This window comes from Protopterus annectens, chromosome 4.part0 (assembly GCF_019279795.1).
Source record: "Protopterus annectens isolate FY-2018-M chromosome 4.part0, PAN1.0, whole genome shotgun sequence".
NCBI classification, from domain to species: Eukaryota; Metazoa; Chordata; order Ceratodontiformes; family Protopteridae; genus Protopterus; species Protopterus annectens.
In genome coordinates this window covers 205262997-205275799 of record NC_056733.1, presented here as the reverse complement: position 1 = coordinate 205275799, position 12803 = coordinate 205262997, and the positions used below count along the sequence as shown (strand labels likewise).

General features: G+C 41.7%; 1 protein-coding gene across 1 annotated transcript in view; it reads left to right on the top strand.

The window, feature by feature from the left end:
* The window catches only part of LOC122800234 (guanine nucleotide-binding protein G(o) subunit alpha-like), a 1402105-nt gene that overhangs the window by 1033973 nt on the left and 355329 nt on the right, over nucleotides 1-12803 (top strand). The window contains exon 5 of the mRNA XM_044069726.1: nucleotides 9413-9500. Within this exon, the coding sequence (XP_043925661.1) occupies nucleotides 9413-9500 (88 nt within the window). The remainder of the gene's footprint in view (nucleotides 1-9412; nucleotides 9501-12803) is intronic.

The following is a 12803-nucleotide window of genomic DNA, read 5'->3' as shown; positions in this document are numbered from 1 at the left end:
ACAGGTGGGAAAGCATACCTTACAGTGTGGTTTTGATTCATTGGAAGTCTCATGTAGAGCAGCTGTCACAGTATCTGTAATACGTAGACATGCTTGGCTAAAAGAGCAAGCCTTACCAGAACATGTCAAAGCAAAGTTATTGGATGCCCCATTGCAGAAAGATGTGTTATTTGGTGTCAAAGCAGAGGAAGTTTTAAAGAAAATGGAAGAAAAGGCAAAATCTATGCAGACTGTTAAAGATTTTTTACAGGTACAACCTCCTCGTTTCAGCAGAAACTGTCCATCAAAAAACTGGTCCTTTCCTGCATCAGACAGACCCCAAAGGGGTAGGTACAGACGCCCAAGGGGCAGAGGCCAGCCACAAGGTTCTTTCAGGCCTAGACAATGGCATACAACAACTCAAAGAGGTGGAGACGAAAGATCTCAACCCTTCAGGAAACAAACACAATGACTTCCCGCTTCACCTGCCAAGCAAAATTGCCCTGGCAGCACCTTTGGGAGGAAAACTGGCTCTATTTCCACAAAATTGGCGCATCATAACAAAGGACAAACGGGTTCTGGATATTATTACCCGAGGCTACAGATTTCATTTTCACACTTTACCACCAATGGGCAGAGGCACAAACGCAAATTTCAGCTCTCATGGATATGAAAGCAATTCAAAAGGTACCTACAAAGGAGCAAGGTCAACATTTTTACTCAAGACTATTTCTAGTACCAAGAAAAGACAAAGCCTGGAGACCCATTTTAGACCTCTCACTTCTAAACACATACCTGGAGGTACCCAAATTCAAAATGCTCACACTACAGCAGCTTCTTCCCATGCTGGGCAAGGAGTCTTGGCTGGTAACGTTGGACCTCAAAGAGGCATACCTGCATGTCCCTATCAGACAAGATTGCAGAAGATACCTAAGATTTTTGGCAGGTACAACGCATTATCAATTCTCTGCATTGCCCTTTGGCTTATCTACTGCGCCCAGAGTATTTACGAAATGCCTGGCATCAGTAATTGCATACTGCAGACAACGAGGAATACAAATTTATCCATATCTGGACGACTGCCTAATCCAAGCGGACAGCAAGGCCATTCTATTACAGCATCTGGCATTTGTAACAAAGCTGCTAAGTTGCCTAGGGTACACAGTAAACAAAAAGAAGTCAAAGCTAATACCCTCACAAGACATAATATTCCTGGGTGCCAGCTTAAATACAATGGCCCAGATGGCTTATCTCATGCCAGACAAACATAAACAACTGACTCCATACTTCACAAAGATGGCAACTTTTACCCAGCTCACTGCAAGGAAAATCCTGCAGGCATTGGGGTTCATGGCATCCTGCATTCAACTAATTCCACATGCAAAGCTGCATAGGAGGAAATTACAATGGTACCTGAAAAGTGTATGGACTCAACACAGGCACAGCCTCGAAACAAGTATACCTCTCATTCCCTGCCTTCAAAAAGAGTTCCTATGGTGGGCTCAAGCATGTCAAATAAACAAGGGTCTTCCTTTTGTCTTACCTCCAGCAAACCAAACTATGACAACAGATTCTTCAGACTACGCTTGGGGAGCACACATGGCAGGACAAGTGCATACAGGGCAAATGGTCTGCAAAACAAATGCATCTACACATCAACCAAAAGGAGATGCTAGCTGTGCAAAATGCACTGACAGCCTTCAAGGACCTCTTGCATCCAGGACAACTACTAATAAGGACAACACCACAGTTATGTGGTACATAAACAGGGAGGAACACACTCCTACCCTTTATGCAGACAGGTAATGACCTTGTGGAACACAGCATTGACTTACCAAGTACAACTGCAAGCACAATTCCTGCCAGGAAAGGAAAACATATTGGCAGACGAATTAAGCAGAAATTTGGCAGATCCTCACGAGTGGAGACTACACCCACAAGTAATTTCAATGATAACTCAAAGGTGGGGACGCCCAGACATGGATCTATTTGCCTCCCCCAACAATTGCCAACTACAGAAATTTTGCACAAGGACTTATCATTCCCTAGCCTGGAAAGTGGGCGTCCTATCATTCAGTTGGACAGCATTGACAGTCTATGCCTTCCCACCACTACCTGTCTTGACCAAGGTATTACTGAAAGTCAGATCAGAGAGACCACAAATGATCCTCATTGCTCCGGACTGACCACATCAGCACTGGTACCCATTACTAAGGACCTTGACTCACAGCCCTCCATGGATCTTACCTCAATTCCCACTTCTGTTGACTCAGCAAAACTCTCAGATCCTTCATAGTCAGCTCAAGACTTTAAATTTAGCTGCATGGAGAATACCTTGAATTATCAATCGACACTTCTCTCAAAGGACGTCCTGAATGTCATTTTGGAGGCCAGGAGGCCCAGCACCAGAAAAACTTACTCAGACAAATGGAAAAGATTTTGTGCATGAAACCAGGCTAAAGGCCAAAATCCTTGGATACCAAACATTCCTCAAATACTGCAATACTTAACTGCGATGCTACACAAAGGCCTTTCTTTCTCATCCATTAAGATCCATGCTTCAGCCATTTCAGCTCAGTATAATACGGATCCTCACATATTCTCACACCCTTTACTAAGGCAGTTTCTCAGAGGGGCTAAGAATATAAGACCCCCCAGAAAACCACCAGTGCCAGCTTGGGACCTCAACTTCGTTTTAGAAAAATTAACACTGCCTCCTTTCGAACCAGCCTTCACAGCAGAACTACAATACTTGTCATGGAAAACAGTTCTGTTGCTGGCTATCACCTCAGCACCCAGGGTCTCAGAACTACAGGCACTTATGGCAGTGGAACCTTTCATCATTTTCCATCAGGGCAAGAGTCTCTTTATGAATTAACCCTACCTTTATGCCAAATATAGTATCCAGTGTGGCTTTGAATCAGACCATTCATTTACCCACCTTTTATCCAAAATCCCAGAATAAAGGAGAAAAACTCCTTCACTCTTTGGACATTCACAGACAGCTACGTTACTATTTGGATAAGACAAAGACCTTCAGAAAAACTGACCAACTCTTTGTATCGTATGCTGCAGGTTCACAAGGAAAGGCTATTTCAAAACAGACCATCTCCAAATGGATAGCACATTGTATCCGCTTTTGCTACTCGCACCATGGGAAAGCAGTGCCTGTTAATATTAGGTCCCATTCTACCAGGGCTACAGCAACCTCAGCAGCCTTTCTCAGGGGGGTTCCAACCAAGGACATTCTGGAGGCAGCTACTTGCAGTTCAGTGCACACCTTTACCAAGCACTACCACCTTCCATTATACTCAAAACCAGAGCTGGTTTTGCCACTGCAGTTCTGCAGGGCATCCTAGCTTCACCTAACCCAGTTTAGTACCAGCCACCCATCCATAGCTTTGGGATTCAACCCAAGTATGATGACTGCAGCAGTATAACACGATGAACATAGTACAGTTTTGTACCTACCATAAATGTAGATGTTCGAGTGTATATACTGCTGCAGTCCAGGTTACCCTCCCACCATCCCCTCTACATACCAGGGTGTTAGTTATAACTCCATGTACATCAATCTATTGGATGCATGTCTATATGGTGTATTTGCTAACAGCTAGTACTTTTGTTTATCTACTAAGGTATTTTTGCATAGTTATTTGTATTGCCTTCCTAGTTGGGGGCACCTGACATCTGGGGCAAGAAAAACTGAAGAAAATGGTGTCGGCTGCCTCTTTTATCCCCCTGTCGCACTGACGTCAGGGAAGAAGCAACGACAACCAACGCCGGACCAAGACTTTGGGATTCGGCCGACTGCGGGACTGCCTGATGGCAGGATAACCCCAAGTGTGATGACTGCAGCCAGTATATACACTCGAACATCTACATTTATGGTAGGTACAAAACTGTACTTTGCCATTTAACTTTTTTTTTACCTTCCCAGTAGCTAACTATGGAACCATTTAAGGGAGGATTGAGTGAGACCTAGAGAAGAGAGTTCAGTGAGTAAATGTTGGTGTGATATAGAGTTGAAAGCTTTGGATAAGTCTAGGAACACAGTTGACACAAGATCACCATTGTTTCTGTGCTGGTCTGTAGTGTTGGTGAAGTGAGGCAGGGCAGTGATTATGTTGTGGTGGGGTCTGAAACTATGCTGTGTTTCCAAGAGACAAGATTGTTTGAGTTTAAGTGGTATAGAAGCTGAGCACAAATACATTTTTCAAGTATTTTTGATAGGGTGCGTGTTGCTTGTCTGGATAGGATAAAACAGACGAACATTCATGGGTTCAGTTCATACAGCTTTATTACACACAAACGCATCAGAAATGAGGCTTTGTAACTTAAACTTAAAGTTATAAACATACTTGACTACCACCCTCATACATGTTAACACTCTGGCTCTTCTCTCAAAATGGCACTGCTGCCTGTATGTGCTCATTATTTATATGCATGTGCTTGCATCTGGAAATGCTTCTTAAAGGAACATAAACTCTCTCTGATCTACAGCATGTGATGTCCCCCTCTGGGCCAGTAGTCAAGGAGCCTGAATCCTCACCACTGGCACTGGAGAGGGATGTTCACTTGGAACACAAATGGATACACTCAGTATTTCCAGATGCAGACCTCTCTGCATCAAGCACAATTTCCCTTCTGAGCACACAGGAACACACTCAGCCGAGGTTTCTCTCTCTGTCTGTGTCTCCCCAGGTCCCCAAAAAGGTTCCCCACTGGCACAGCTGCAGAGTTAAGTCCTCAGCTGAGTGTCCAAGCCAAGTCCTCCACCACTTCCTCTGTGAAACCAGTGCTTTGTGTCCCTGCTGCAAATAGCTGACACACACATACACTCTTTGAGATTTAATTTTCAAACACACACACACACACACACACACACACACACACACACACACACACACACACACACACACACACCTGGGAAAGGCTGGCACAGATTAAATATTTTGCCTAGACTATAAGGTAGAGTCACTGCCACCAGTCAGTTACAAGGCTCTTAAAAGGGTATCCAATTATACTGAGTGAAATTGATATTAATACAAATGGTAATGTTGACCAAACAGCCAGGCTTTCAGGAGTGGCCAGAGTTATCACCAAATAAATATATGCAAATACTCTCAAAGGTTAAAATATTTTCTAAAAGGACCTGCCACAATGAAAAGTTTAAATGTATTTAATAATAAATAATAAAAGAACATGAAAATACTAAATGTCTATTTACAGTAAACATCTGAATTTCAGTGACAGGAAATATTAAAAATAATACAGATGAATAGATTCATACAGTTACAGAAAAATGCACTTAACTAATCTCACTAGATTTTCTTGACTAAAGAGTTACCATTCCCTGGTTCTCTTGCTAGAGCAAGGCAAGAGGAAGTAGGTGAGGGATCCTTCTATGTCAGATTCCAAGAAACAGACTGCCCAGACTGACTGAGAGACTTCTCAATATATCATCTAAATAGTATTTCTGGGATAGCTTACAGAATGACTTTACTTCTGTTCATCTAACTCTGTTTCACACACTATAACCAACATTAGAAGCTGCCAGGATTTTAGCACCTACGTGTTACCATACACACAAATAGAGATTTGCCCAGATCTGCTGCAGCTCCTGAAAATCATAAAACAATTTCAAAACTCTATTTTGCCAGAGTAGCAATTAGCTCCCAGCTAGAGACAATAAAGAAGGCTTCCAAATACTTGGTTTCCCAGACATTTTGTCCCTGGCTGCAACCAGAATGGTAAAATGCAATCTTTATGACCTAATTTAATTTGAACTATTTTTCAAAGTTAGCTGGGACTGAGATTAACCTCTTCTCTTCCAGTATTGTCTGTTAAAACATACACATTTAATACAGTCAGGTCCCACTGTTGGTACATTTTTAACACAAGCAACTTTACAAGTACATTTTCAGCACAAGCATCTGTACAGACCAGTTTGATATAAAAATGACATATAATTTTTTTACAAAATTCCAGCTAGCTGCGCTGGCATATAGGTTCATAGGTAGCTACTAGGCTATCTGCCTGAGGACATTTATAAGCCTAACCCAGTGTGTGTCGGCTTTTGCCACCCAATTGATTAATTAACTGATCCTCTGTCAAGCAGAGCCAATGAAGTGATCCCAGGGGTGTATTTTCTGTTACCCATCCACTCACCAAGGTTTCACTTGAAGAGTGTTAGTGAGGGGCTCTGCCTGATGTAATTTGGAATTTTGTTCCAAAGCATGTGGAGTCTCTGTGACAGGAATCTATCCCTCCAGCATGTTCTGTTTATTGTTGTGGCGAGGTTTAGCTCAGTAGAGTGCGTGGCTCGCAGTGACTTGGATTTCTTTAGGTGGAGCATGTCCATCAATTCTGAGTTGGTCATGGCTTTGTAAGTCAGGCAGAGATCACCTCTGAGTAAACGATATGCCACTGAGTACAGCCGGAGTTTTTTCAGTCAGGCTGCATAGGACATATGTTTGAGGATGGGTAATCCTCTTGGTGAGGTACTTTTGTGGTCTTTCCAGCTGTTGGAAGTGTCTTGTGAAGTACATCCCAAATTAGGGCATTGTACTCTATGATGGGTCTAATGAGTGACAGGTAGAGGGGCACTATAACCTCTTTATTTCTAGATGCGAACCCTTTAGTAATTAGATGGGCCACGTAGAAGGATTTCCTAACTACTTTGGCAATATGATTGTCAGAGGAGAGATTACTATCTACCCAGGTCTCCAGATCTCTTATTACCTCTTCTGTATTAAGGGGGCTGCCACCTATGTGGTAATTCGTGGGTGTTTTGTTTTTTCCAAATGGGATGACTATGCATTTTTTGACATTTAGCTTGAGGCCATGACTTTGACACCAGGTGTCCGTCTCAGTAAGGCCCTTTTGGAGGATGTCCGTGACAACCAGAGAGTCAATTATGGCTCCCAGTTTGCAGTCATCAGCAAACTTGGTTAGCCATAGTCCTCCTGTGTTTACCTGTACTTCTGAGAAGTATATGCCGAACAGTAGGGGTCCCAGGACCGAGCCTTGTGAGACACCACTTGTGACTGGTTTAGAGTTGGACTTGGAGCCCGCTATTCTTACCGTGTGAGTTCTGTCTGTAAGCAAGTTGGCAACCCATCTTGTGATGTAGGGGTTTATGTTCAGGCTGGTGAGTTTTTCTGTAATACCCGAGTGGGGAATAGTGTCAAAAGCCTTGGCGAGGTAAAGGTAGGCTGTGTGAACCACCGTTCCCTCGTCTATGGCCTTGGTGACTGTCTTGAAGAAGTCAACCAGGTTTAGTAGGCATGATCTGCCCTTAACAAAGCCGAACTGGGTCGGGTCGAGTGTTTGGAGGTTCCTAATGTCTTGTTAATGAGTTCCATGATGATGCGCTCCATAGCCTTGCAGACCAGGCTAGTCAGGCTTATGGGGTGATAGTTACCAGGGTCAGTTGTGGCCCCTCCTTTGTGGAGAGGAATAACCATTGCTGTATGCCATTCTATGCAGCCTGTGGAGAGGCTGAGGTTGAACAGTGTGTTTAGGTGGGGGGTTAGTTCGTTCTGTAGTTCGTGCAAGACGCAGCCTGGGACACCATCTGGTCCCATTGACGCTGTGTTTTTGGCTTTTGAAAGGGCTGTTTTCACCTGTGATTTTTGGGACACTACACTTTTCCAGTATTGTTGTGGGCCCTTTTGGAGGTGAGAAGGGGGAGAAGTTTGCACTGAATCTATCTGCCAGGATGTTGGCAATATCAGTAGGTTCAGTATATTTTGTGCTATTTTGCACTAGTTCAGTGCATATCTGTGAGTTGCCACTTAGATTCTTAACATAGCTAAAGAAGGCTTTGTGGTTATCTTTTGAATCCTTGGCTATTTTTCTTTCGAAGTTAGCCTTGTATGATTTCATGAGGGACCTTAGTTTCTTACTGATACTGATCAGGGATGTCTTTCCTTCTTGGGATTTGCTTTTTTTTCTGAACTAGTTTCCTCCTACTATTGTATAGCTTGTTTATTGCAGGGGTCCACCAAACTGGTTTCCTTCTCTTAGAGGAGTGAGTCTTGGTTTTGCTAGGGATGGCACGATCCATGCATCCTTGTAGGTGCTCATAGAGTGCATTTGTAAAGGTTTCTGCATCTTGGGCATCATTATCCTTTAGCGTGGGAGCTGTGAAACTTACCACCTTTGTCCTAAGTAAGGTAAAGTTTGCTTTAGAAAAGATTTTATGGTGGTTTCCTTAGTTGGGGGTGGTGGTGGGGTGTGGACATCCAGAGTGATTAGTTTATAGTCTGATCTAACCAGTGACAGGTTGACCTCCGGTGTGGAATACCTGTCACCCATGTTGGTGATGACCAGGTCCAATATGTTTTCACTTCTGGTAGGGGAGTTTATCAGCTGATCCGGGGTGTTTGAGTTGATGAATTTCAGGAAGCGCTAGGCCTTGGAATTTGTACTCGAGTAGTTTTCCCTATGAATGGTAGGGTAATTGAAATTGCCCAATGTCAGGGTGTTCGGTAGGACCTTCATGTTTTCCAGTGTCTCCAGAAAGGGTACACATTCACTGCCCTACTTCTCCTGGCATAGCTGGCAGTATCTCCTTATATCACAGAGGGAGAGGATTGTAATAGGCCCATAGTTATTAAACGCTGTAGATGTGCCACCTTTGTGTAAAAGTATAATAAAGGATTTTTTCCAGATGGAAGGAACATTTTTTAGTTGTAGATCTATTTATCAATATAGAGACTGGAAAAGCAATTGCATTTGCAGCCATTTTTAAGTAGTCTGGGGGAGTTGATTTTAGCTCATGTAGAAGTATTTTAATGGGGAAGGTAGGTACTGGGCTGAAGTCAAATAGCTGAGCTCTGTTTTGTCGACAAAAAAGAAGTGTAAAAGTTCGACAGTCCCCCGGGTTGAGCAATATGCCCCTTCCCTGGGGACTGTGCTATCTCAGAGTTAGAATATATAATTAGCGGGGGGGGGGGTAAGGGAGGTGGTCGTAGGGGCCTCTGCAAAACAAAAAACAAAAAAAACCTGTAGATTTGTCATGCATGTTTCAAGGCTGAGGCTCAGACTGTATTAGGGTGTCATTGTTTTTATTTCAGCCTTTTACATTTGATGTTTTTAGTGTCAGTCTACTTGAGTAGCTTAGGTTAACTTCAATAGATTTGTCTGTATGTCTACATAAATATCTCTATATCCATCTATTTATATATATATATATATATATATATATATATATATATATAAAATCATGTAGATCTATGTGTGTGTGTGTGTGTGTGTGTGTGTGTAGGACATCTACAATTATGTTAAGTCCCTAACACTACTGTAATTTACTACTATTACAGTACAAACTGAGCAAGTCTTCAGCATGAGTCGCTTTAGTTAATCTTTGAATTGAAGCTGATTCCTGAGCTATACATTCTCATATTTTATTTTTTTGGTTCCACAGATTTTATTTTTGAACAAAATTGATCTTTTCCAACAGAAGATCTTGCACTCTGGAAGACATCTGAGGCATTATTTCCCCCAGTATAGAGGTAAGGGCTCTGCACTAATGTGTTTAAATTGTGTTATGAAATGGTAGGTATTTACTCACGTATATACAAAATTAAGTGTATTTTATTATGCTGTTACTACACCTTAAAAATTTCTTATATTTCTTACCAGACTAGAATCTGACTAGTGTTGGCCCACAACACAAGGTGAATCCATATATCATGTGGAGTTTGCATTCATATTACTGGTAAACTGAAGGTGTTTTATTGTTTTACTCAGCATTCTTCTTTAAATTAATACTTCCAGTAGTAACTTTAGTGTTTCAAAAAGCAACTCAAATGAGTCCTTTTCATTTAAGACATATAGGCGACTCTGTATTACCAGGTGCATATCCTCACACATTTTAGCACAAAGTTTTAGTCATGGAAGCATGTGCATTCATATGTTAATGTTCATGAGTGCAGTGTACATCTGTTTTTGTCTGTGTATGTATATTTTATATGCATGCATGCATGTGTGTGTGTTACTAGAAGCAAATTATCACCGACTCAAAACTCTCTGGCAAAATAAAACACCATCTCTACATTCTGTCGAATGTACAGTAAAAGTTTTTGGTTGGAGTGCAAGTCCCCCTGCATCACTCTCACACACCCCTTGCTTGCTTACATATATACGATCTATGAGATTGCATAACAGTGGGGGAAAAAAACTTCCAAAACCCTAGTGTCACAAGGTCTATTACCAAGTCCACTTCCAATCATTCAACAAAGGGTGAATTGGCTGAAAAAACACAATTCACCCTTCGATGAAAGAAACATTTAACTAAAATCCCTGTAACCATATATTCATATATTTCATCAAAAACAGAAAACACAGTCACAACTGATTAAAAACACAAATCATTGAATTGCTTTGATAGAAAAGTGTATATGGCTGTAGAAAAGCACTGCTGGTATAGTTTTGCATCATAGAAATTGCAATGCCAAGTTCGTGTTAATCAGTATTTGTACCATGCTACTGCCCACTGTTAATGTTGTACCTCCATCTCTAGAAGTTTGTGTTTGTGCACCAGCAATGATTATTGTGTGAGGACCTTTCTGTTTTCTCCACAGTCATACAACTGCTGAATTAGTTTATTTAAGGAAGTGGGTACAGGGGGCTTACCCCTGTAAAAAAATAATTTTGGGAGATATATTTACCATGTGTTTCAGTGCATGTGTTTTTGATGAAATGTGTTCGATTAATTGTATCAGTGCTTTTGTTTTTGATTAAAATGTGCTTTAGATCAATCTATATACACACATCTATGCATACACCCGCCGCACGCACACACAATATACATAATCATATGAGTGTATCACAGTTCTTGAAAACTGAAGATCTTTCCTTTTTTCAGGATTTTTTCTTTTGGAGGATATTTAACTCCTCATATCCCCTTTACTTAACATATCCAACACCACAGTCACATTTGCACAGAAAAAGCCAGATACCTGGTCCACAAAGGCACCTCACTGATATTGGTATCTCTGAGGCTATGGGAGCTGTCGGATTTTGATGTAATGTTGGAATTTTTCTAGATTTTTTTCTCCAAAAATTTATTTTTCTTCTGTGAAAAGTCTAAAGAAGAGCTGGGGTACCAAGACCAGGTGTGTGTCTTTTTTGGCAATAAGCTTTCCTGGATAAGACTGTGCCCTGTACTTTATGGTTGTAAATAAGGTACACTGGGGGAAATCAGGAGTAAAATATGTAACTTATGGAAATGTCTGGGTTTATCTGCATCCTGTACTTGAGACAATTCTTCACCTTTTTAGCAAATAACTGCAAATATCACTGAAAAAAAAACTATAGTAATAGCAAAATTAAAGATTGCTCTCCACTGGAATACTTAGTTGTGAGTTCAGATCAAGTCATCCCAAAAGACTGACGATGTAACCAGAGCTTTGAGATGCTCACTGAACATCAACAAGGATCTGAAGACAGCATCAACTGAAACCCCCTTAGACCACCAACATCTTGATGTCAGAATGGGAGAAAGTCTGATGGCTCTGGAGTGGGAAAAGACAAAGGGTTGAAAGTCAAACTGGCCATCGGGCTCCTGCAGGCAGGAATTCTAAGAGTCAGTAGTGCAACTGTGAATGTATTTGAAGATTTACAATTAAGTTCGTAGCACAGTTGTACTTTATTGTTATTGTTGACAGTCACCTTGGGATCTGTAGTCTTTAGTTGAATTATTTCCCCTTTGGTCCACACATCCTTCAGATACCTTTATTTTGCATTCTTTCCTGCTGTTTCCTGTTCTTCTGACCTGAAGAACTAGAACTGCACAAACTAGTTAAAGGTGTATCTTGATCAGACCTTATCTAGCAGGAACGTTACATTCTTACTTCTGGATTCTGCCCCCCCCCCCCCCCCAAGCATATACACCAGAATTATGCTTGCTGTCATCAGTGTCCTGTCACTTTACTCCTGGTGGCCCAGTCTGAGGGTGATCAACACCCTCAGGTACTTTTCCTTTGTTGCTTTCATCAGCTTCACACTGCTTATAGTTTAATGGGTGTTTACCAAGCTAACTACCACAAGGGCCTTTTTAAGCCTAGCCATGCATCCCAAATTTCTGACAAATTCTGGTAACTTTGATAAGTGTAAGCAGGAGCTTGGGAGATTAACCATTTACAGATTCCCTGTGTCCATTAGAGACATAGTTGCCAAACCAGGGATGAATTTCATGTTCCCCATTCAATTGTCAAAGTTACACTTGAATTGGGTTAGGGAGGAACTCTGCTTCACATGGATGGGAAGCCTGTTCCAGAGATGGGGTAGTCTCAGGGAAACACACCTTCTTCCAGTAGGTCCTATTTATATCACAGGCAAGGTTTAAGTCTTTGGAATGGGTTATTCTAGTGGTGGTGGTTTTGTGGATAAGCAGGAGGTCCATCAGAGTGGGGTCTGACAGTGCCCTGTATGCCAAGCATACATCTCCCCTCAACGTCCTGTAGGAGACAAAATACAGGGATAGGGCCTTGAGGTGGTCTACATAGAACATTTTACTTACAACCTGTATTCTTTTAGTGAGAAACCTCTATGGACATTCCAATTGTAGGATATGTCTGGTTAGATACATAGCAAAGGGGGCATTATGCCCAGTGATATGTCTGATGAATGCCAAGTACAGTGGAACAGTGACTTCTTTGGACCTAGATGCCGTACATTTGTTTATAAGTTGTGCAACATAGAATGATTTCCTCACTACTATAGACGTGTGATGTGTCCTATGTTCCTGACTACTAGGTCATATCTAAGGGGTGTGTTGTCGATATACTTTCCAGGGGTGGATGACTTCATGA